Genomic DNA, 26,327 nt, shown 5'->3' with positions numbered 1-26,327 from the left:
GGCATATCTTGAAGGTAAATTTAATATAAGAAAAAAAAAACTTTAGTAATGCTTACAAGATACTTACGTCATCACCGATTCATGCACAAATTTGGTTATTACTATTCTATAATAAATTTGGTGACTTTTGGACAACCTCATTGGTGAGAATAATTTTTGTAAAGTTTCCGCTTTCTAATTTTTTTGTTTGTTTATTTCAATAGTTTCAGGGGAATAGGTAGCTTTTGGTTACATGGATAAGTTATTTTGTGTTGTCAGTGTTCAAAACTATGTTTCTCTCAATTGTTTTAACTGTTTTAATTCAATTACTGATCATTAAAGACTCAAAAGTTGTTAGCAATAGCCAATCAGCCAATCATAGATTTTTTGTTTGTTTGTTTTTTGAGACAGGGTCTCACTCTTTAGCTCAGGCTGGAGTGCAGTGGTGCGATCTCTGCTCATTGCAACTTCCACCTCCTGGGTTCAAGAGATTCTCCTGCCTCAGCCTCCTGAGTAGTTGGGATTACAGGTGCGTGCCACCACGCCTTGCTAACTTTTGTATTTTTGGTAGAGACGGGGTTTTGCCATGCTGGCCTGGCTGGTCTTGAACTCCTGACCTCAGGTGATCTGCCCGCCTTGGCCTCCCAAAGTGCTGAGATTAGTTAGAGGGGTGAACCACCACACCCAACCCAACCATAGATTTTAATAGAATCTGCTGTAAACCTGCAGCCATGCATTCTGTCTGGTGACATTTGCTTTCCTTTCCTCTACTTGTCTTCCCAATTCAGTGGGCCTGTGCTCTTCTCGATATAGCACTTACAGGTTCTATTTGTCTAAATTAGACACATATTTAAAATAATAATGGGGGGAAATCTTGGGCAAAATGCAGTCAAGGTGTAGGAGGGCTTGCCCTCTCAAGCCCTCAGGTGGCGTTTGAAGGATTCTGACCAAGATCCCAGATCTCCAGGGAAAGAGAAATACGATGCTGGGTGAGGGAGAGGGGTGTCCTCTCATCCCATGTCATCCAGTCGCTGCCCAGGTGGAAGCAGACCTCAGCCAGCATGGGGTAGGGCTGCAGTGGTGAGGAAGAGCAGATCCAGGCTGAGGCAGCCCCTGCATGAAGATCCAGGGACTGAGGGCTGGACCTTTAAAGTCACGCATCCCCTGCATCTTCCACGTGATTTATCCGACCCAGGACAGCGCTCTTCTGGCCATCCTAGAATCTGAGAACTCATCTTATCAGACTTTGTCATTTTGTCATGTAGGATAAATTGGGTATTCACAGGATGACAGTTATTAGCGAAATTGACAAGACTGGGACACCAGAAAGAGGAATGCCACTGAAAGGTTTTGATGAGAAGACTGTGGATAAAATTTTATTTCTTTTGTTTCCAATTTACAACTTCATAGCACTGTTTGTTGGATAAAAGTTTTTGTTAAATCTGTATTTTGTGGGAATTAGTAATCCCCTCTTTCAGCTTTATTGAGGTATAATTGATAAATAAAATTATATATTCCAGGTATACAATATAATGTTTTGGCAAATGTATACATTGTGAAATGGTTACCACAATCAAGCTAATTAATACAGTCATCATCTCACATAGTTACCTTTGGGTTTGTGTGGTGAGAACACTTAAGATTTACTCTCTCAGTAAGCTTCAAGTGTACAATATAGTATTACTAAATATAGTCGCCATGCTGTATTCCAGATGTCCAGAATGTATTCATCATGGAACTGCAGGTTTATATACTTTGACCAACATGTGCACCTCCCTACCCCTATTTATTTTTGTTATGTTTTGTAATACACAAAATGCATTTCTATCCTAGTTCATGGTTCATAGTTATAGATAAGCAAGTGTACATATATATTAGGGGTTTATTCTTCAATAAAATTATGCTTTTTTGAAGAAACAAAAAAGCAAGAAAATTTGGTTATGAAAAACTATTAATTATTTTTTTAAAAGCTATAGTAATTAACATATTGTGCTCTTGGCACAAGGATACACAACATAGGGACTCAGCCCCATATGTAAAGTTGAAGTTGTGCACACACAGCCACCCCACCTCTGGCTGTGTCTTCAGAGAAATTGGCAAAAGTACAAGCCGACATGCACAGTGGAGAAGAAGAGAGAGTAGAAGGGGCTGAATGAGCATGTGGAAACTTCACCATCACAAAGGTGGCCTTGAACTGGGGGTTAAGGACGGGTTAGGTCAGTAATTCGGGAAGAAACTGGCTCTCCACTTTAAGATTCCTACCTAACTCCCACCCCATGCACAAAAGTCAAATCAAACAAATACATGTGCAGAAGAAAACCTTCAACGTATTGGGAGAATAAAAATGAGAATATGTTTATGCTTCAAGGTAAGGGACAGGCTTTCTTTAAAAGGTGTGATCCCGGAGGAAGGAGAGCAAGTTAAAGCAGATTCATTTAGTGCACAACCTTTTCTTGCCTGAGGTCACAGGAAGCCAGAAGGAATTGCAGTTGTGGGATTATCATGCACAAATGTGAGAATCTGTCAAAGCAGCAGCTTTCAGGGGTTGGGGGGAGATAAGAGTGAGGTGAATTTGGTGGGCTGCGAGGTAGCCTGTGAGCAGCTTTCTAGAACACCTTCATGTGTCAGCCTCTGGACAGTTCCTCAGTCTCTTGCCACTAGTGCAGCAGTTTTCAAAAGTCAGTTTGAATAAGAATCAGCTCTGGAGGTTATTTTAAAATGCACATTTTCACCCTTCATTCCAAGATTCTGTCTTATTGTGTTGGGTGCTTCCCAGAACCTGTACTTTTTTTTATTATTATTATTAAAAGCCTCACATGCTTCTGATCCAGGTGGTCCATGGAGTACACTTTGAGAAACACTCTTCTAGGAGCCAGGATTATAAGGCTGATTCAAGGTTTAGGGTTCTGGAAGAAAGAGGATCCAATAGACAAGAGATCAGATACACATGAACCCAGCACTGCTCCCCTTCAGTATTCTGGACTCTGGATTTCTTGTAGACTCAAGCTTCTCTATCATTATTCAGAAACCTCTTCCTCATGACCACATTTGTTTAATCTCATTCCTGCATACCGGGGCCTTTGACACATCAGCTGTGATATTTTCTAAATGGAAATTAACTCCTCACGGTAAGTGTTGCTTCCCTGCTTTCTTCTCCTGCTGTTTCCTGGCTTATAATTAGTTTCTTACTCTTTACACCAGCCATGTGCTTCCAGTTCATCAATTAGAATGAAGGACTGCATTTTGAGACAGGAAGAGTCGTTTTCTAAGACCTGCCTCAAAGTCAAGATATTTTAAAGAGAAAAAGATTTAAGACAGGTTACAGCCAGGCGAGGTGGCTCACGCCTGTAATCCCAGCACTTTGGGAGGCCGAGGCGGGTGGATCACAAGGTCAGGAGATCGAGACCATCCTGGCTAATGCGGTGAAACCCTGTCTCTACTAAAAATACAAAAAATTAGCCAGGCATAGTGGTGGGCGCCTGTAGTCCCAGCTACTCGGGAGGCTGAGGCAGGAGAATGGCATGAACCTGGGAGGCGGAGCTTGCAGTGAGCAGATATTGCGCCACTGCACTCAAGCCTGGGCGACAGAGCGAGACTCCGTCTCAAAAAAAATAAAAAAATAAAAAAAACAATAGCCAGAGTGTGAGCTCCAGTCAGTGAAAGAGAATAAGCCATATGGGTTCCAAATGAAATAAAGGAATGAAGCCTGCCTGGACTATCCAGGGGTGGGGGGCAGCCTCCTTATTTTATGTCCATTCATCATATCCACTCTGATATTCTCAGACACAGGGTAGAGACCACAGTCAGTCCATCCACCTATGGGACTGCACTTTTAGATAGACTTGAGCCTTTAAAACTAGCATTAGAGGGGGAGCTTCTATGTGTCCTCACTCTAATGGGGGACCACGTTGACAGTATGCGTTTCTTGGTATCAAAGTTAGCTCAGATGCTGTCTCCAATAGCCTTGAAAGACCTGGTTATTCCCCTTCCCTAGGTGTACAAACTTCTCAGGTAATTGGTCTTCGATCTTTTGGGGGAAAAGGTTCAGAGAATCACTGCCATATATACTTGCTAGAACATTACAAGGTTCTCCCTCAAGACAATCTGCCTTCCCCTTCATTCAAAGGACTCTGAGTTGGAAAATAGGAGGAGCTGACATCATTCTTTCATTCATCTTCTCTTAATACATTCCAATTACATATATATATATATCTCATATATATATATGAGATATATATATATATGAGAGATATATATATGTATATATGGAATACATATGTGGAATACCTTTGTGGTAGCCCAATTTCCTTACCCCTAGGAACACTGTGGTTTATTAGCTGTCACCCCAGATTTCTGTAGAGCAGGGCTCCTTGGCTGCTTTTCTGGCTTTATGTCTTCTCACACTAATTCTGCCCATTTGGACTCATTTTGAAATCACATCATCTCCATTGACCCTAGGGAGCTAATTCCTTAACAGCGTCTCCTATAGTCAACCCTGCCCCACAGGGCACAGCTTCCACCAAGACTCTCAAGAACGCTGATGCCACCCATTTCAGAACATGCCCTTCTCTTCCTAATTCAGAGGGTTCTCTGGGCTCTCGCAGGGAATACACTTATCCAGTGAGTTCTCAGGTTTAGTTGGAAAGTCCACTCTAGCATGCCTACCTCTCGAAGCCTTTTAATGCCTCCCTCCGTAACTGTGTTCAGGCAGCTCCGACATTTCCATATCATGTCATGTGACCAAGGTTTCCTCCATGTTTCCAGGGAGCCATCCCAGGAGTGTCTAAGGACCAACACCAGGAGCCCTGTCAGGGCACTAAATTATGAAAGTACCCCCGTAGAATTAAACTCTGCTTCTTCAGGCTTACATTCCACAAACCACCACTGAGCACCCTCCAAGTCTGCTTCTGGGCACGTTCTCCATGTCGGCCAGGAACTGTGAACTCCTTGAGTGGATAATCCTTTTTATCTCTCAGCAGGGCTGTAGTGTTCCTCAATGGCCCATGCTGAGACCTGATCCACATTATCACTCTAATATCCAGAGGGGACATGGAATGAATTCTGCTGCAGGGCAAGCCTAGGATCCTTCAGATACTTGCATTAGGGCAGGGATGCTTGAAATGGTTGAAAACCTATGATATGACCCACAGGTTGGCGTACCTATGACTATCACTTTTTTACCCATTCTCCGGCAGACCAACAATACCATGATTTGATATGTAGAAAAAAATGTCAGTGTGTCCAAAAGATAGCAGATCTGATACACATTAGATGTCTTACTGAAGTGCAAAGTTGTTATTCCAACATTTATCCTGAGCAATGAATAAGCACTATTTCAGCCTATAGACAATAATTGGATAAATGCTGGAGTGCAGCTTGTCTTCCCATATAGTCTCCTAAATGAATCCCTCTACAGATCAGTCCTTAAGGAACTTGTATGTCTTAGGAAGCAGGTGGAATGGGTCTCCACCAGCCCCTAGAAGGGCTGAAAGAACTTCGCTGTCAGCCAGGCTGCTTGGCTGACACAGCTGGGAGATTGTAGTTTGGTGTTTAGGTAACTCATGAGGGTGGGGTGGAGAACAGGGTGCAGCTGCTGCCAGGGGAGTGTGATATTAGTGGGGAGACCAGGAGTTAAGCTGTGTTTCTCTTTGTACAGAATACAGTGAATTCATGGGCAGGAAATGAGATGAGGCTGGTCTATGTTGTGTACTAGGAGTAGTCTCAAGGCAGATTTTTAGCGTGGTGTAGGGCAGGTCTGAATCACTGTGCCTATCCCAGGTGGCACAGTAATAGACCCCAGAGTCATGTTCAATTAGATTTTCCAGTATAAATTTAAAGCTCCTCCTTGTGCTTGCATAAGTATGATACTTTCCTAGACTGATTCCTGATTCCAACACAACCTTGGAGGTGGAGAAGACATAGTACAGAAGACGCTGTGGGGCCTTCCCCTCCTGGTGTAGGTACCAGTGGATGTAGACGGCATTTTCTACAGGAATATCACAAGGGATTACAGCCAATGACCCAGTCGGCCTGGTGACTGACTTCGTTCTCCCTTCCAAGTTGAAAGATTTCTGACTGGCTGCAATGGGAACAACACAAAATATAATGAGGAATTTCTTAGTATGGTATCCCTTGCAAAAGAAGAAAATAAACAAAACGAAACCAAATAAAACCTGTGAGCCTCTCTGTAGGCAGCACTCTTACCAGGAGGCAGGAAAGCTAGAAGCAGAGCTAGAGCCAACAGCATGCCTTCCTCTCTGGGGTCTTGGAAGTAAGGGACCAGACGAAGAGGAGCAGAAGACCCTCTCAAAACTCAGGTCCCACTCAACAAGGAAGCGATCCGTAGCACAGAAGACAGTAGGAGGACCTGGTCTTCCTGAGTCACAGGCAGAGAGAAGTGACTGAGGATCTGTCTTAGGGGACGCCGGGTGGTGCCTGGGAGGACCTGCAGAGGAGTTTCTGCCTCTCTGCTCAGGCCAGTTCTCCAGCGCCCTCTGTGGCGGCTGAGAGCAGGCCCTCTGCAGAAGAGAGCTCGGGACATGGAGAGCTCAGGCCTGCAGCAGAGGTAGTGCAGATGTGGGGGAAGCTGACCCTGGAGTTAACAGGCTCAGACCTTGAAGGGGGCAATCTAACAGCAGGCTCACATCCAGCACTTCAGAGTTTCAGCAGGTAAGGCAACTGCCAGGCCCTCATTCTGCCGGGAAGCTTCTGATTAGGGCCCTAAACCACCATCCTTTACACATCTGCAAGGACACTAGAGGCAACGCCCAGGGGCACTCTGAGAAGGCCTGAACCTGCTTTATTAACAGGATCGAGGGTCAGGTATGTTGGTGGGTCTTGGACTCTCCTCTAAGGTGTGTGGGGGTGGGGCGGGTGTTTGTGTGATCCTGTGTGTGTGTGTGTGTGTGTGTGTGTTGGGTGTGCCTGTGTGTGATTTCTTTATTAGAGGATTTCCATTCATTCAAGTAGAAGTGTGAGTTTTTTTTTTTTTTTAAGTAATACAGAGTACCATGTCATGCAATATTTGGGACATACTTAAGCTAAAAACGTGTTATTTATCTGAACTTCCAAATTTCCTGAGTATTGCATATTTTACTTAGCAACCGTATCCTCAGAAAGCTGACTGATGTCTGCAGTGGACCTGGACTCATAGATGGAGATACAGGTGATAAAACAAGTATAGTAAAACAATTGTGAAAATTCAGTAGTGCATACACAGATTTTCACTTCTGTAAAAAAAAATGTTTGGACACATGTTTAAGATATTCATAAAACGTAGAACAACGTCCCTCTTGGTTGTTGTTTTGGCCTAGCTCAGAGAGTTCAGTTTTTGCTGACATCACAGCTGGGACTGAGAAAGGCAGGGGGCTCCGGCTGGTCTCCCTCTGCCTCTCGACCACATGTACAGGACTTAAGGCTGCCACAGGAGCAGCTCTGAAAGCTGAGTCATTGGGGTCCTTGTGAAGGAGGGAAGCTCACCTGCCTTGGAGCCAGGAAAATCCTGCCTGGGACAGAACTCTCGTGGTTTAAAAATGAGAAGGAAGAGAATTGCCATCACATTAGAATGCACAGAAAATCCTTAAGACAAAAAAGTAATGAGAGAAACAATCTCCACTGGAATATAAAATGAAGTATAAAACTACAGTGCTGAAGATGTAATGCCCAACCTTGTTTTCACGAACCCTGTTTTTAGACTCTCCCTTTTCCTTTAATCACCTAGCCTTGTTTCCACCTGAATTGACTTTCCCTTAGCTAAGAGAGCCAGACAGACTCCATCTTGGCTCTTTGACTGGCAGCCCCTTCCTCAAGGACTTAACTTGTGCAAGCTGACTCCCAGCACATCCAAGAACGCAATTAACTGATAAGATACTGTGGCGAGCTATATCCACAATTCCCAGGAATCCGTCTGATTGATAACGCCCAAAGCCCTGAGTCTATCACCTTGTAATAGTCTTAAAGCCCCTGCACCTGGAACTATTTACTTTCCTGTAACCATTTATCCTTTTAACTTTTTGCCTACTTTATTTCTGTAAAATTGTTTTAACTAGCCCTCCCTCTCCTTTCTAAACCAAAGTATAAAAGAAAATCTAGCCCCTTCTTCGTGGCCGAGAGAATTTTGAGCGTTAGCCATCTCTTGGCCGCCGGCTAAATAAACGGACTCTTAATTCGTCTCAAAGTGTGGCGTTTTCTCTAACTCGCTCAGGTACAACAAAGAGAGGACAATATTGGCACTAGACTAAAAAGATTCATGGAACACAGTGGAAAGTCCGGAAAGAGAGCCACATGTATGTAATATTTTATCATGTCATAAAGTTGTATGTTAATATCTACAAGGAAATACTTGATTATTTACTATGTTCTCCTTTGGGAATTGACTTACCATATGGAAACAAATATTCTTGGGTTGCTAACTTAAAAGGTACAAACAGAGATTTAGTTGTAATAAAACTGAAAACAGGAAATCAGACTTAAATGATGATGAATTGCACACTAATTGTAGGTGACATTGGTCTCTCTGAGCCTGACATCATAATAGAGACCCTAGAAAAATTGATAAATTTTATTAAAAGTAATATACAAAGTTCAGGTCACCAAAAGGTGCCAAAAATAAATAGCAAATGATGAGAAATATTTTCAACATGTTTGATAAAGGATCAATATCTCGAAAATGGTGTATATTAATTCTTACAAACAAATAAGAAAAAATTAATACCCCAACAGAAGGATAGGCAAACAGTATGAAAAGGCAATTCACAAAAGAAGTATAAATGGCCTATAAAATTGTAAAATAATGCTAGTATCATAAAGATAAGAAAATGCAAATTGAATGAACAAATCTCAGTTTCTGAACCCCAGAGCTTGGATTGAAATTGCTATCAAAGTAAACTATATGACTTAGGGAATGTTAGTTAACCCCTCACTTTCTCATCTGCTATATTCAATGTTACTTAAACCCGTCGATAAGGTTTCTGTGAAGATTAAATAAAATATACATGTAATGTGCTTAGTACAGTAACTACCAGAAAGTGAGTATCCATATTTATCATCAGTATTATTATTATTGCTATAGTAATTATTGTATAAAAATTCCAGATAGATCATGATATCAAGTAATAAATGAATAAAATATTAATGAAATGATATGAATTTCTTTATGCATACTTCTGAAGTATGTTCACCTTTCCAAGTAGGACACAAAATCCAGACACCAGAAACTAAAAGATTGATTGAAATTTATAAAAACAGAATAGCAGAACAAAAACATAAATATGCCATTCAAATAGAAATAATGCATACCGCACATATGACAAGCAAAAGATGTATTTCTGTAATAGCGATAGACTTCTGAATAAATAAGAAAAAGTGGAAAAGTTCAACTGAGCTAATAAAGATATTGTTACCACAGGGTGAGACACAGAAGAGAAAAGAGAATTCTAGAATGGAAGCTAAAATCTCTAAATTGATCTTGTTTTATAATTTTGACTTCAGTTCCATGGAAAGGTTTTACATATACAAATCAAAATAATACAACAGATTTCCAAAATATAAAAATGAAAACTGAACGAATAAACCAGCTGTATCAAAGTTGGCATGAACATATAGAGAATGATTCTATATTCTGATTGTGTGGCCAAAAAAGAAAGAAAGAGAGAGAAAAGGAAGAAAGGAAAAAAAGAAGGAAGTAAGGGAGGGAGGCAGGAAGAAAGGAAGGAAGTAAGGAAGGGAAGGAGAGAGGGAGGGAGGGAGGAAGAAAGAAAGGCAGGCAGGCAGGCAGGCAGGCAAGCTAGGGAGGGAGCAAGGGAGGGAGGGGAGGGCAGAAAAAGGGATGTGTAGAAAAACAGCAAGTAACCAAGAAAGTAGAGAAAGAGAAAAAAAAGATCAGAGGGAGAGAATGTTCAACTGCATACCTAGGCCTAGTGTTTTAGTGGTAATTATACTATTGCTTATATTGTTATAGACATAAAAAACAAGCAACACTCTCAGCTGTGATCTCTAGATATATGATTCAGTATAAATATCCTTCCCATTTGCTGTCCAAAATATCTCGCTTCACAGTTGGACCCTAGGTGTACCTGTCGGTCCTAGGAAGCAGAGCGAGTGGGCCTCCCCCATGTCCTCGGAGAGCTGAGAGAGTCTTGCTCTCAGCCAGGCTGCTTGGCTGAGGCCTGGAGATGACAGCTTGTCTTCAGGAAAGTCCTGGGGGAGGGTGGGGAACAGGGTGCAGCTGCTGCCAGGAGAGTGTGATATTAGGGGAGAGATCAGGAGTTATGCTGTATTTCTCTTTGTACAGAATACAGTAAATTCGGTGGCAACAAATGAGAGGGGGCTGGTCTATCTTGTGTACCAGAAGCAGTCACAAGGCAGATTTTCAGTGTGGTGTAGGGCAGGTCTGAATCAGTGTGCCTGCCCCAGGTGGCACAGTAATAGATCCAGGATCATTTTCAATTAGATTTTGCAGTATCAATTTCCAGCTCCTCCTCATGCTTGCATAAGTAAAATACTTTCCTAGACTGATTATTGATTCCAACACAAGCCTGGAGTAGTAGGGGTCATCGTATGGAAGATGCCGTGGGGCCTTCCCCTCTGGGTGTAGGTACCAGTGGATGTAGAAGGTATTTATTACAGTAAGATCACAAGTGATTACGGCAGATGACCCAGCTGTCCTGGTGACTGACTTCCTTCTTCCTTGCAATTTGGAAGATTTCTGACTGGCTGCAATGGAAACAGCACAAAATATAATGAGGAACTCCTTAGTATGGCACCCCTTGCAAAATAAGAAAACAAAACAAAACAAAATAAAACCCATCAGCCTCTGTAGGCAGCACACTTACCAAGAGGCAGGAAAGCTAGAAGCAGGGCTAGGGCCCACCGCATTCCTTCCTCTCTGGGGACTTGGAAGGAAAGGGACCAGATGAAGGGGAGCAGAAGACCCTTTCAAAACTCAGGTCCCCCTCAACCAGGAAGTGATCCCTAGCACAGAAGGCAGTAGGAGGAGCTGGTCTTCCTGAGTCACAGGCAGGGAGAAGTGATTGAGGATGTGTCTTAGGGGACTCTCAAGCCTTCCTCCCAGAGGGGTGGTGCCTGGAAGGACCTGCAGAGGAGCTCCTGCCTCTCTGCTCAGGCCCCTTCTCCAGCGCCGTCTTGTGGCAGCTGAGAGCAGGCCCTCTGCAGAAGAGAGCCAGGGGCATGGAGAGCTCAGGCCTCTAGCAGAGGGAGTGCAGTTGTGGGGGAAGCTGACCCTGGCGCCAGGTGGCTCACACCCTGCCCTTCAGAATTTCAGCCGTTGATGCTGCTTCCAGGGCCTTGTCCTGTCAGGAAGCTTGATTTGGGCTTTCAACTGCCTTCCTTTTCACATTTGCAAGGACACTTGGAGGCAAATACCCAGGGCCACTCTGAGAAGGCCTGAACCTGCTTTATGAACAGTGTAACACCAAAGGTTCTTGCCTAGCCATGCCATGGAATTGGTGTGGCAGCTGACTGCAGCGAGTGACAAGAGACATGGACCGAGAGAGAGAAAAAGCCGTAGGCTTTATTGAGCAGAGTGAAAGTACAAAGCTTCCACAGCATGGAAGGGGTCCAGAACAGGTAGCCAGAGTTAGATTATAGGACTGTCTTTTAAACTCTTTAAGGCGGGAAATACCTGAGGCGGGAAGATGTTACCAAATCGAGAAACAAAGGCAATTAACCGTTTGTAACATGTCTTAGATCTTGAGGAAAACCGGAATTGCAACTTAGGTTTTATCTACTTTATGACCTTGCAGCGGCATGGCAAAGGAGACAGGATCTTACAGGACTTTGTACAAAGTATGTTTACAAGGAATTGGAATTGGGAGTATAGATAAGGTCCGCTGGTCACAGAAAAATGGGCAGTTAACATTATTTTACTTTAGTTTTGGGGCGGGGGAAGGAAGAGAGGGACAGAGAACACAGGGAAACTTACAGCAAAATTTTCGCTGTTCACAGCTTTCACGGGGAAGAAAACACATGCACAAATCCTGGTGTTCGGAATATTTTAAGCATATGTCTTCAGTACTATTCATCCAGCACTGAAGTAAGTCCTCATGCAGGAAATGAGTGTGTTTCACGCTTGCTGAGCCCCTACTCGACCCAGGAAGCCCAGCTGGCCCCTCCTCTCAATAGGAGTGAGAATCAGGTATGTTGGTCGGCCATGGACTCTCCTCAATGGTAAATGGGTGTGTGGGGGTGGGGAGGGGGTGTGTGTGACCTTGTGTTTGTAACCTCTTTGTTAGAGGATTTCTGTTCATTCTCAAGTAAAAAGGCCACATCAAGTAGGAGTGTGAGATTGGCTCACGCCTGTATTCCCAGCACTTTGGGAGGCCGAGGTGGGCAGATCACGAGGTCAGGAGATCGAGACCAACCTGGCTAACACAGTGAAACCCCGTCTCTACTAAAAATACAAAAAAATTAGCCGGGCGTGGTGGTGAGCACCTGTAGTCCCAGCTACTCAGGAGGCTGAGGCAGGAGAATGTCATGAACCCGGGAGGTGGAGCTTGCAATAAGCCGAGATTGCGCCACTGCACTCCAGCCTGGGCGACAGAGTGAGACTCCGTCTCAAAAAAAAAAAAAAAAGTACAGGGTGCAGTGCCATATGCAATATGTGGTACATACCTGAACTCAAAACTTATTTGTTATTTATCTGAACTTCCAATTTACCTGGGTATTGCGTATTTTATTTGGCAACTCTACCCTTGGAAAGCAGGCTGATATCTGCAGTGTACCTGGATTCATAGATGAAGATAGGGGAGATAAAACAAGTAGAGTAAAATAATTGGGAACATTCAGTAGTGTATACACAGATATTCACCTCCTCTACAACAAATATGTTTAGATTCATGTTTAAAATATTCCTAATAAGGTGTAGAACAACATCCCTCTCGGCTGTGGTGTTGGCCTAGCTCAGAGAATTCAGCTTCTGCTGTCATCACAGCTGCGAATGAGAAAGGGAGGGGCTCTGGCTGGTCTCCCTCTGCCTCTGGACCATACGTGGAGGACATGAGGCTGCCACAGGAACAGCTCTGAAAGCTGAGTTCTTAGGGTCACTGTGAAGGAGGAAAGCTCAGGTGCCTTGAAGCCTGGAAAATCCTTGCTGGGACCAATGTCTCACGGTTTAAAAATTAGAAGGGAGAGATTTGCCATTACACTGCAATGCATAGAACACCCTTAAAACAAAAAAAGCAATACAGGAAACTAACTCCACTGTAATGTCAAAAGAACTATACAGCTACAGTGCTGAAGAGACGGCAATACTGGCACTAGAATGAAAAGATTCATGGAACACAGTGGAAAGTCCAGAAAGAGAGCCATGTGTATGTAATATTTTATCACATGATAAAGTTGTACATTAATATCCTTGAGAAACTACTGGATTATGTAATAAGTTCTCTTTTGGGAATTGACTTACCATATGGAAACATATTTTTTTTTTTTTTTTTTTTTTTTTGAGACAGAGTCTCTCTGTGTCCCCCAGGCTGGACTGCAGTGGCACAATCTCGGCTCACTGCAAGCTCCGCCTCCCGGGTTCACGCCATTCTCCTGCCTCAGCCTTCTGAGTGGCTTGGACTACAGGCGCCCGCCAACATGCCCGGCTAATTTTTTATATTTTTAGTAGAGATGGGGTTTCACCATGTTAGCCAGGATGGTCTGGATCCCTTGATCTCGTGATTCGCCCAACTTGGCCTCCCAAAGTGCTGGGATTACAAGCGTGAGCCACTGCACCCGGCCAGAAACAAATCTTCTTAAGTTACTATGTTGCCAGCTACAAATGGAGATTTTCTTGTAATAAAACTGAAAACAGGAAATCATTAGACTTTAACCATGATGAATTGCACACATATTGTAGGTGAGATTTGCCTCTCTGATCCTAACATCAAAATAGACCCCTTAGAAAAATTGATAGGTTTTATTAAAAGTAATACACAAAGTTCAGTTCACCAAAAGGTGCTGAAAATAATAGCAAACCATGAGAAATATTTTCAATACATTTGATAAAGATCGATACCTCTAAAATGAGGTATATTAATTCTTACAAACCAATAAGAAAAAAATAATACCCAACAGAAGAATAGGTGAAGAGTATGAAATGGCAGTTGACAAAAGAAGAAGTATGAATGGCCTATAAAGTTGTTAAGTAATGCTAGCACTCACAGAGGTAAGAAAATGCAAACTGAACTAACAAATCTCATTTTCTGAACCCCAGCGCTTGGATTGAAATTGCTGTCGAATAAAGTATATGACTTAGGGAATGTTAGTTAAGCCCTTTATTTCTCATCTGATATATTCAATGGTACTTTAACCCCTCAGCGGGGTTTCTGTGAAGATTAAATAAAACTTACATGCAATGTGATTAGTACAGTAACTACCAGAATGTCAGTACCTGTGTTTATCATTAGCATATTATTATTACTACCGTAATTATTGTATAAAAATTCCCAATAGATCAGAGATGCCATCATTAAATAATCTATGAATAAAAACATTCAAATAAATGATATGGACTTCTTTACTCATACTTATGAAGTATATGCACTTTTAGAGGCAAGACACAAAATCTAGACACTGGAAGATAAAAGATTGATTAAAATGTATAAAACCTTATCAGAATGAAAATATAAATATGACAATCAAATAGAAACAATACATACTACACTATGACAAACAAAAGACTTTTCTGTGATACTGAAAGACTTGTTCTGAATAAGAAAAAGTGAAAAAGTTCAACTGAACTGATAAAAATATTGTTACCTATAGGGTCAGGGAGAGACAAGGAAAGAGAAATCCAGAATGGGGCCTGGTGAAGTTGCTCACACCTGTAATCCCAGGACTTTGGGAGGCCGAGGCGGGAGGATCACGAGGTCAGGAGATGGAGACCATCCTGGCTAACACAGTGAGACCCCGTCTCTACTAAAAATACAAAAACTTAGCCGGGCCTGGTGGCGGGCACCTGTAGTCCCAGCTACTTGGGAGGCTGAGGCAGGAGAATGGCGTGAACCCGGGAGGCGGAGGTTGCAGTGAGCCAAGACTGCTCCACTGCACTCCAGCCTGAGTGACAGACTGAGAATCCATCTCAAAAAAAAAAAAGACAGAGAGAAAGAAATCTAGAATGTAAGTTAAAATCTCCAAATGCATCTTCTTTAAAATTATGACTTTAGTTCCATGTAAATATTTTACATATGCAAAACAAATATGAAACAAAACAAAATAATACAACAAATGTCTAAAATTTAAAAATGAAAACTGAACAAATAAACTAGCTATATCAATGTTGGCATGAACATGCAGAGAAAAATTATTTCAAGTGATTTTGTTGAAAAAATATTCGGATTATGTACCCAAAAAGGAAAGAGAGAGAGAAAAGCAAGGAAGGAAGAAATGAAAAAAGGAAGGAAGGAAGGAAGGGATGGAGTGAGGGAAGGAGGGAGGGAGGGAAGAAAAAATAATAAAAGCAAGCATGGAAGTAAGAAAGGAGAGAGAATAAAAGTGAGGGCAGAGGGAGAGAGTGTTTAACTGCTTATCTAGGCCTAGTGTTTTAGTGGTAATTATAATATTGCCTATATTGTTATGGACATAAGGAGTAAGCAGCACTCTCAGCTGCGATCTCTGGACCATGATTGGATACATGATTCAGTATAAATACCCTTCCCATTTGCTGTCCAAAATATCTCGCTTCACAGCTGGACCCTAAGAAACAGAGTGAGTGGGCCTCCCGCATATCCTAGGAGAGCTGAGAAAACCTTGCTGTCAGCCAGGCTGCTTAGCTGAGGCTTAGCTGAGATGGCAGCTTGGTCTTCAGGAAAGTCCTGGGGGAGGATGGGGAACAGGGTGCAGCTGCTGCCAGGAGAGTGTAATATTAGGGGGGAGATCAGGAGTTAAGCTGTGTTTCTCTTTGTACAGAATACAGTAAATTCAGGGCAGGAAATGAGAGGGGGCGGCTCTCTCTTGTGTACCAGAAGCAGCCACAAAACAGATTTTCTGTGTGGTGTAGGGCAGGTCTGAATCACTCGGCCTGTCCCAGGTGGCACAGTAATAGACCCCAGAGGCATTTTCATTTAGTTTTGGAGGTATAAATTTCTGGCTTATCCTTGTACTTCCATAAGTATCATGCTTTCTTGACTGACTCCTGATTCCAACACATCGCTGGAGTTGCAGATGTCTTAGTACAGAAGACGCTGTGGGGCCTTCCCCTCCTGGTGTAGGTACCAGTGGATGTAGAAGGCATTTTCTACAGGAAGATCACAGGTGATTACAGCAGATGACCCCGTCTGCCTGGTGCCTGACTTTATTCTCGCTTCCAAGTTAGTAGATATCTGACTGGCTGCAATGGGAACAACATAAAATATAATGAGGTATTACTTAGTATGGCGTCCCTTGCTAAAGAAGAAAAAACCAAAACAAAACCCAACCTGTGAGCCTCTCTGTAGGCAGCACACTCACCAAGAGGCAGGAAATCTAGAAGCAGGGCTAGGGCCCACCGCATGCCTTCCTCTCTGGGGCCTTGGAAGGAAAGGGCCCAGATGAAGAGGAGCAGAAGATCCTCTCAAAACTCAGGTCCCATTAAACAAGGAAGTGATCCCTAGCACAGAAGACAGTGGGGCAAGCTGGTCTTCCTGAGACACAGGCAGAGAGAAGTGACTGAGGATGTGTCTTAGGGGACTCCCACGCCTTCCTTCCAGAAGGGTGGTGCCTGGGAGAACCTGCAGAGGAGCTCCTGCCTCTCTGCTCAGGCCAGTTCTGCAGCACCCTCTGTGGCAGCTGAGAGCCGGCCCTCTGCAGAAGAGAGGCAGGGGCATGGAGAGCTCAGGCCTCCAGCAGAGGGAGTGCAGATATGGGGAAAGCTGACCCTGGAGTCAGCAGGCCCAGCCCCAGGAGGGGGCAGTCCCACAGCAGGCTCACACCCTGCCCTTCAGAGTTGCAGCAGCTAATGCTGATGCCAGGACCTTGTCCTGACAGGAAGCCTTTGATTAGGGCCCTGAACCAACTTCCTTTTCACATCTGCAAGGACACTTGGAGGCATCCACCCAAGGCCACTCTGAGAAGGGTTGAACGTGCTTTATTAAAAGGACTGAGGATAGTGTGTGTTGGTGTGTCTTGGACTCTGCTCTAAGTGCCTGTAATCCTGTGGGTGTGATCTCTTTATTAGAGGATTTTTGTTCATTAAAGTAGGAGTGTGAGTTTGTTTGTTTGTTTGCTTGTTTGTTTTTAAAGTAGTACTGGGTGCCATGTCATGCAATATTTGGAACATACTTGAACTAAAAACTTGTTATATATATGAACTTCCAAATTCCCTGGATATTGTATATTTTATAATCAGCCCTACCTTCAGAAAGTGGACTGAGATCCGCAGTGCACCTGGATTCACAGATGGAAATATAGGGGATGAAACAAGTATAGTAATATAATTGTGAAAATTCAGTAGGGCATGCACAGATTATCACCACCTCTGTAAGAAGTATATAGAGACACATGTTTGAAATATGCAATAATAAGATGTAGAACAATGTCTCTCTCGGTTGTTGTGTTGTCCTAGCTGAAATTTTTCAGTGTCTGCTGTTGTCGCAGCTGGGAATGAGAAAGGGAGGGGCTCCCATTGGTCTCCCTCTGCCTCTGGATCACACGTGAAGGACATGAGGCTGCCATAGGAGCAGCTCTGAAAGCTGAGTTCTCAGGGTCCTTGTGAAGGAGGGAAGCTTGCCTGCCTTGGAGCGTGAAAAAGTCTTGCTGGACAGAAGTCTCACGGTTTAAAAATGGGAAAGGAGAGGATTGAGGTCACACTAGAATGCACAGAAAATTCTTAAAACAAAAAAATAATGAAAGAAACTTCATCAGAATGTGGAAAGAACTATAAAGCTACAGTGCTGAAGAGAGGGCAACACTGGCAGTAGAATGAGAAGATTCATGGAACACAGTGGAAAATGCAGAAAGAGAGCCACATGTATGTAATATTTTATCATGCGATAAAGTGATATGTTAATATCCACAAGGAAATAGTCAATTATTTAATAAGTTCTCTTTTGGGTATTGACTTACTACATGGAAACAAATATTGTTGCATTTCTACCTTACCAGATACAAATAGTGATTTAGTTGTAATAAAAACAAAATCATTAGACTTAAATGATGATGAGTTGCACAGAAATTCTAGGTGAGATTGGCCTTTCTAAGTTTGACATCAAACTAGACACCCTAGAAAAACCGATACATTTTAATGCTTTTTTTTCAAAGATCAATTCACCAAAAGGTGCCAAATATAAATAATAACACATGAGGGGAAATATCTTCAACACATTGGATAAAGGGTCAGCATCTCTAAAATAGTGTATATTGATTCTTACGAACCAATAAGAAAAAATTCATCCTCCAAAAGAAGAATAGGCAAAGAGTATGACAAGGCAATTCACAAAAGAAGAACTATAAATGACCTATAAAGCTGTGAAATAATGCTAGTGCTCCTAAAGATGAGGGAATGGAAACTGAATTTACAAATCTCATTTTCGGAACCACAGAGCTTGGATTGCAATCATTATCAAATTAAAGTGTATGACTTAGGGAATGTTATTTAACCTCCCAATTTCTTATGTTACATTCAACAGTACTTTAAACCCTTAATGAAGTTTCTGTGTAGATTAAATAAAATATGCATGTAATGTGCTTAGTACATTAACTACCAGGATGTCAGTACCCATATGTACCATCAATATTATCATTATCATTATTAATTTTTTGAGACAGTCTCGCCATGTTGCCCAAACTGGACTGCAGTAGTGTGATATTAGCTCACTGAAAACTCCACCTTCCAGGCTCTACAGATTCTCCTGCTTCAGCATCCAAGTAGCTGGGATTACATGCATACGCCACTACAGCCGGCTAATTTTTTGTATTTTTAGTAGAGACAGGGTTTCACCATGTTGGCTAAGCTGGTCGCAATCTCCTGGCCTAATTGATCGTAACGACTGGACTACCCAAATGCTGGGATTACAGGCATGAGCCACCGGGCCTGGCCAGTATTATTATTACTAATATAGTAATTATTGTATAAAAATTCCTGATAGATCAGTGATGCCATCATTAAATAATCAATGCATAAAAACATTCAAATAAATGATATGGACTTCTTTATGTATACTTATGAAGTATGTGGACCTTTAGAAGTAAGACACACAATCCAGACACGGGAAAATATAACATTGATTAAAATGTATAAAAACCAAATATCAAAACGAAAATATAAATATGGCATTGAAATAGAAACAATACATACTCTGCTATGACAGAGTGAAAAAGCTCAAGTGAACTGACAAAAATATTGTTACCTATAGGGTCAGGGAGAAAAGAGGAACGAGAAATCTACAATGGAAGCTAAAATCTTGAAATGCATCATCTTTTATAATTTTGACTTCAGTTCCATGTGAATGCTTTATATATACAAAACAGATACGAAACAAAACAAAGCAATACAACAAATTTCCCAAATGAAAAATGAAAACTCAACAATTAAAGTAGCTATATCAATGTTGGCATGAACACAAAGAGAAAAATTATTTCAAATGATTTTGTGGAAAAAGTATTCTGATTATGTACCCAAAAAGGAAAGAAAGAGAAAAGCAAAGAAGGAAGGAAGGAAAACAAATGAAGGAGAATGGATAGAAGGAAAGAAGAGAGGAAGGGAGGGAAGGAGGGAGGGAGAGAGGGAGGGAAGGAAGGAGGGAGAGATGGAGGAAGGGAGGGAGGAAGGGAGAGAGAGAGAAAAATAATAAAAGCAAGCAAAGAAGTAAGAAAAAAGATAGAGAATAAAAGGGAGGGCGGGGGAGAGAATGTTCAACTGCATACCTAGGTCTGGTGTTTCAGTGGTCATTATAGTATTGCTTATATTGTTATAGATATAAGGAATAAGCACCAGTCTCAGCTGCGATTTCTGGATCATGATGGGATACATAATTTAGTATAAAAACCCTTCCATTTGCTGTCCAGAATATCTTGCTTCACAGCTGGACCCTAGGGGTACCTGTCTGTCCTAGGAAGCAGAGTGAGTGGGCCTCCCCCATTTCCTAGGAGAGCTAAGAGAACCTTGCTCTCAGCCAGGCTGCTTCGCTGAGGCTTAGCTGAGGTGGCAGCTTGGTCTTCAGGAAAGTCCTGGGGGAGGGTGGGGAACAGGTTGCAGCTGCTGCCAGGAGAGTGTAATTATCGCAGGGAGATCAGGAGTTAAGCTATGTTTCTCTTGTTCAGCACACGGTAAATTTGGTGGCAGGAAATGAGAGGGGGCGGCTCTATCTTGTGTACCAGAAACAGCCACAAGGCAGATTTTCTGTGTGGTGTAAGGCAGATCTGAATCACTGTGCCTGTACCAGCTGGCACAGTAATAGACCCCAGAATCATTTTCAATTAGATTTCGCAGTATCAATCTCACGTTCCTCCTTGTGCTTCCATAAGTATCATACTTCCCTGGACTGATTCCTGATTCCAACACAACCCTAGAGTTGTAGGAGTCATAGTACAGAAGACGCTGTGGGGCCTTCCCCTCCTGGTGCAGGTACCAGTGGATGTAGAATCTACTTTCTCCAGGAAGATCACAAGTGATTTCAGCAGATGACCCAGTGGGCCTGGTGACTGACTTCGTTCTCCCTTCCAAGTTGGAAGATTTCTGACTGGCTGCAATGGGAACAACACGAAATATAATGAAGCATTCCTTAGTATGGCGCTCCTTGCAAAAGAAGAAAATAAACAAAACCAAACCCGTGAGCCTCTCTGTAGGCAGCACACTCACCAGGAGACAGGAAAGCTAGAAGCACCGCTAGGGCCCACCACATGCCTTCTTCTCTGGGGCCTTAGAAGGAAAGGGACCAGATGAAGAGGAGCAGAAGATCCTCTCAAAATTCAGGCCCCACTCAACAAGGAAGTGATCCCTAGCACAGAAGACAGTGGGAGGAGCTGGTCTTCCTGAGACACAGGCAGAGAGAAGTGACTGAGGATCTGTCTAAGAGGACTCCCAAGCCTTCCTCCCAGAAGGGGTGGTGCCTGGGAGGACCTGCAGAGGAGCTCCTGCCTCTCTGCTCAGGTCCGTTCTCCCGCGCCCTCTTGTGGCAGCTGAGAGCAGGCCCTCGGCAGAAGAGAGCCAGGGGCATGGAGAGCTCAGGCCTCCAGCAGAGGGAGTGCAGATGTAGGGGACTGGAGTCAGCAGGCCTAGGAGGGGGCGGGAGTGCAGATGTAGGGGACTGGAGTCAGCAGGCCTAGGAGGGGGCAGTCACACAACAGGTTCACACCTTGCCCTTCAGAGTTGTAGTAGCTAATGCTGATGCCAGGACCTTGTCCTGCCAGGAAGTCTCTGATTAGGGAACTGAGCCACCTTTCTTTTCACATCTGCGAGGACACTTGGAGGCACCACACTAAACGTATGTTTATTGCGGCACTATTCACAATAGCAAAGACTTGGAACCAACCCAAATATCCATCAATGATAGACTGGATTAAGAAAATGTGGCACATATACACCATGGAATACTACACAGCCATTAGAAAGGATGAGTTCATGTCCTTTGTAGGGACATGGAAGAAGCTGGAAACCATCATTCCGAGCAAACTATTCCAAGGACAGAAATCCAAACGCCGCATGTCCTCACTCGTAGGTGGGAACTGAACAATGAGAACACTTGGACACAGAGTGGGGAACATCACACACCAGGGCCTATAGTGGGGTGGGGGGAGGGGGGAGGGATAGCATTAGGAGATATACCTAATGTAAATGACGAGTTGATGGGTGCAGCAAAACAGCATGGCACATGTATACATATGTAACAAACCTGCATGTTGTGCACATGTACCCTAGAACTTAAAGTATAATTAAAAAAAATAAATAATAAAATAAAAATAAAAGGACTGAGGATCATGTGTGTTGGTGGGTCTTGGACTCTGCTCTAAGATAAATGAGTGTGTGTAGGGTGTGTGTGTGTGTGTGTGTGTGTGTGTGATCCTGTGGGTGTGATCTCTTTATTAGAAGATTTTTGTTCATTGAAGTAGGAGTGTGAGTTTTTTTTGTTTGTTTAGTGCCATGTCTTGCAATATTTGGAACATACTTAAACTAAAAACTTGTTATTTACCTGAACTTCCAAATTGTTTGGTATTGCATATTTTATTTGTCAGCCCTACCCTCAGAAAGCAGACTGAGATCTGCAGTGCACCTGGATTCACAGATGGAAATATTAGGGGACAAAAGAAGTACAGTAATATTGTGAAAATTCAGTAGGGCATGCACAGATTTTCACCTCCTCTGTAAGAAGTATGTAGAGACACATGCTTGAAAGATGCATAATGAGATGTAGAACAATGTCCCTCTCAGTTGTGGTGTTGGCCTAGCTCACAGAGTTCAGTTTCTGCTGTCTTCACAGCTGGGAATGAGAAAGGGAGGGGACTCTGTTTGGTCTCCCTCTGCCTCTGGACCACACGTGCAGGATATGAGGCTTCCGCAGGAACAGCTCTGAAAGCTGAGTTCTCAGGGTCCTTGTGAAGGAGGGAAGCTTGCCTGCCTTGGAGCATGAAAAAGTCTTGCTGGACAGAAGTCTCACCGTTTAAAAATGGGAAGGGAGAGGATTGAGATCACACTAGAATGCACAGAAAATTCTTAAAACAAAAAAATAATGAGAGAAATTTCATCAGAATGTGAAAAGAACTATAAAGCTACAGTGCTGAAGAGAGGGCAACACTGGCAGTAGAATGAGAAGATTCATGGAACACAGTGGAAAATGCAGAAAGAGAGCCACCTGTATGTAATATTTTATCATGTGATAAAGTGATATGTTAATATCCACAAGGAAATAGTCAACTATTTAATAAGTTCTCTTTTGGGTATTGACTTACCACATGGAAACAAATATTGTTGCATTTCTACCTTACCAGTTACAAATAGTGATTTAGTTGTAATAAAAACAAAATCATTAGACTTAAATGATGATGAATTGCATACAAATTCTAGGTGAGATTGGCCTTTCTAAGCCTGACATCAAACTAGACACCCTAGAAAAATTGATAGATTGTATTGTTTTTTATTCAAAGTTCAATTCACCAAAAGGTGCCAAATGTAAATAATAACAAATGAGGAGAAATATCTTCAACACATTGGATAAAGGGTCAGCATCTCTAAAATGGTATATATTAATTCTTACGAACCAATAAGAAAAAACTAATCCTCCAAAAGAAGAATAGGAAAGGAGTATGACAAGGTGATTCTCAAAAGAAGAACTATAAATGACCTATAAAGCTGTGAAATAATGCTAGTGCTCCTAAAGATGAGGGAATGGCAACCGAATTTACAAATCTCATTTTCGGAACCACAGAGCTTGGATTGCAATCATTATCAAATTAAAGTGTATGACTTAGGGAATGTTAACCCCCCAATTTCTTATGTTACATTCAACAGTACTTTAAACCCTTAATGAAGTTTCTGTGTAGATTAAATAAAATATGCATGCAATGTGCTTAGTACATGAACTACCAGAATGTCAGTACCCATATTTACCATCAATATTATTATTATTATTAGTTTTTTTTAGACAGAATCTCGCTCTGTTGCCCAAACTGGACTGTAGTAGTGTGATCTTAGCTCACTGAAACCTTCACCTTCCAGGCTCAAGAGATTCTCCTGCCTCAGTATCCAAAGTAGCTGGGATTACATGTGTGCGCCACTACAGCTGGCTAATTTTTTGTGTTTTTAGTAGAGACAGGGTTTCACCATGTTGGCTAAGCTGGTCGCAATCTCCTGGACTAAGTGATCGTAACGACTGGACTACCCAAATGCTGGGATTACAGGCATGAGCCACCGGGCCTGGCCAGTATTATTACTACTAATATAGTAATTATTGTATAAAAATTCCTGATAGATCAGTGATGCCATCATTAAATAATCAATGCATAAAAATATTCAAATAAATGATATGGAATTCTTTACGCATTCTTATGAAGTATGTGCATCTTTAGAAGTAAGACACACAATCCAGACATGGGAAAATGTAAGATTGATTAAAATGTATAAAAACCAAATATAGGAACAAAAATATAAATATGGCATTGAAATAGAATTGATACATACTACGCTATGACAGAGTGAAAAATTTCAAGAAAACTGATAAAAATATTGTTACCTATAGGGTCAGGGAGAAAAGAGGAACAAGAAATCTACAATGGAAGCTAAAATCTTCAAATGCATCTTCTTTTATAATTTTGACTTCAGTTCCATGTGAATGCTTTATATATACAAAACAGATATGAAACAAAACAAAATAATACACAAATTTCCAAAATATAAAAATGAAAACTGAACAATTAAAGTAGCTATATCAATGTTGGCATGAACAAACAGAGAAAAATTATTTCAAATGATTTTGTGGAAAAAGTATTCTGATTAGGTACCCAAAAAGGAAAGAGAGAGAAAAGCAAGGAAGGAAGGAAGGAAAGAAAGGAAATAGAATGGATGGAAGGGGGAGGGAAGTGAGGGAGAGGGGGAGGGAGGGAAGGAAGATGGAAGGAAAGAAGGAAGGGAGGGAAGGAGAGAAAAATAGTAAAAGCAAGCATGGAAGTAAGAAAGGAGAGCGAGAATAAAAGGGAGGGCAGAGGGAGAGAATGTTCAACTGCATATATTGGCCTAGTGTTTTAGTGGTCATTATAGTATTGCTTATATTGTTATAGACATAAGGAATAAGCACCACTCTCAGCTGCGATCTCTGGACCATTATTGGATGCATGATTCAGTAAAAATACCCTTCCCATTTTTGTCCAAAATATCTTGCTTCACAGCTGGACCCTAGGGGTACCTGTCCATCCTAGGAAGCAGAGTGAGTGGGCCTCCCCCATGTTCTAGGAGAGCTGAGAGAACCTTGCTCTCAGCCAGGCTGCTTCACTGAGGCCTGGAGATGATAGCTTGGTCTTCAGGAAAGTCCTGGGGGAGGGTGGGGAACAGGTTGCAGCTGCTGCCAGGGGAGTGTGATATTAGTGGGGAGATCAGGAGTTAAGCTGTGTTTCTCTTTGTACAGAATACAGTAAATTCAGGGCAGGAAATGAGAGTTGGCTGGTCTGTCTTGTGTACCAGAAGCAACCACAGGCAGATTTTCAGTGTGGTGTAGGGCAGATCTGAATCACTGTGCCTGTCCCAGCTGGCACAGTAATAGACCCCAGAATCCTTTTCAATTAGATTTTGCAGTCTCAAATTCCAGCTGCTCCTTGTGCTTGCAGTGTCATACTTTCCTGGAGTGATTCCTGATTCCAACACAACCCTGAAGTAGTAGGGTTCATAATACAGAAGACGCTGTGGGGCCTTCCCCTCCTGGTGCAGGTACCAGTGGATGTATAAGGTACTTGCTCCAGGAAGATCACAGGTGATTTCAGCAGCTGACCCAGTCGGCCTGGTGACTGACTTCGTTCTCCCTTCCAAGTTGGAAGATTTCTGACTGGCTGCAATGGGAACAACACAAAATATAATGAGGCATCTCTTAGTATGGCGCTCCTTGCAAAAGAAGAAAAGGACAAAACAAAACCCGTGAGCCTCTCTGTAGGCAGCACACTCACCAGGAGACAGGAAAGCTAGAAACACCGCTAGGGCCCACCGCATGCCTTCCTCTCTGGGGCCTTGGAAGGAAAGGGACCAGATGAAGAGGAGCAGAAGATCCTCTCAAAACTCAGGCCCCACTCAACAAGGAAGTGATCCCTAGCACAGAAGACAGTAAGAGGAGCTCGTCTTCCTGAGACACAGGCAGAGAGAAGTGACTGAGGATGTGTCTTAGGGGACTCCCAAGCCTTCCTCCCAGAAGCGGTGGTGCCTGGAAGGACCTGCAGAGGAGCTCCTCTGCCCGTTCTCCATCGCCCTCTTGTGGCAGCTGAGAGCAGGCCCTCGGCAGAAGAGAGCCAGGGGCATGGAGAGCTCAGGCCTCCAGCAGAGGGACAGCAGATGTAGGAGAAGCTGACCCTGGCGCCAGCTGGTCATGGCCCTTGGGAGAGGGCAGTCCCACAGCAGGCTCACACCCTGCACTTCAGAGTTTCAGCAGCCAACACAGCTGCCAGGACCTGGTCCTGCCAGGAAGCTTCTGATTAGGGCCCTGAACCACCTTCCTTTTCACATTTGCAAGTCCACCGAGGGCCATTCTGAGAAGGCTTGAACCTGCTTTATTAACAGGACTGAGGGTCACGCATGTTGGTTTGCCTGGGACTCTACTCAAAGAAAAACAACGGCAGTGGCTCTCACTAACCATCGGTAGGACATTGTAAGCACCAAAAGAATAACACCTACACAAATCTTGAAAAACAGTGTAGCAAAATAAAGTCTCCTCTGGAGTTGCTAAGACACCATCTCA

General features: G+C 42.8%; 2 pseudogenes and 3 gene segments (V, D, J or C); all 5 read right to left on the bottom strand.

The window, feature by feature from the left end:
• Positions 1-5,455: 5,455 nt before the first annotated feature.
• LOC116810668 (T cell receptor gamma variable 8-like) lies at positions 5,456-6,226 on the bottom strand. The segment is given in 2 exon segments: positions 5,456-6,058; positions 6,184-6,226. Coding segments are annotated over 2 exon segments (646 nt in total).
• Positions 6,227-6,450: 224 nt separating this feature from the next.
• LOC116810666 (uncharacterized) lies at positions 6,451-10,854 on the bottom strand (annotated as a pseudogene).
• A 4,897-nt stretch (positions 10,855-15,751) lies between these two features.
• Positions 15,752-16,474, bottom strand: LOC116810657 (T cell receptor gamma variable 8-like; annotated as a pseudogene).
• Positions 16,475-20,116: 3,642 nt separating this feature from the next.
• On the bottom strand, positions 20,117-20,801 carry LOC116812533 (T cell receptor gamma variable 4-like). The segment is given in 2 exon segments: positions 20,117-20,643; positions 20,759-20,801. Coding segments are annotated over 2 exon segments (570 nt in total).
• Positions 20,802-24,988: 4,187 nt separating this feature from the next.
• On the bottom strand, positions 24,989-25,588 carry LOC116810651 (probable non-functional T cell receptor gamma variable). The segment is given in 2 exon segments: positions 24,989-25,431; positions 25,546-25,588. Coding segments are annotated over 2 exon segments (486 nt in total).
• Between the last annotated feature and the right edge of the window lie 739 nt (positions 25,589-26,327).

The sequence above is a fragment of the Hylobates moloch genome, unplaced genomic scaffold (assembly GCF_009828535.3).
Source record: "Hylobates moloch isolate HMO894 unplaced genomic scaffold, HMol_V3 SCAFFOLD_1, whole genome shotgun sequence".
In the NCBI taxonomy this organism is placed as follows: Eukaryota; Metazoa; Chordata; class Mammalia; order Primates; family Hylobatidae; genus Hylobates; species Hylobates moloch.
Note: the sequence above shows the minus strand (reverse complement) of the source record. Positions and strands in the feature narration are given on the sequence as shown.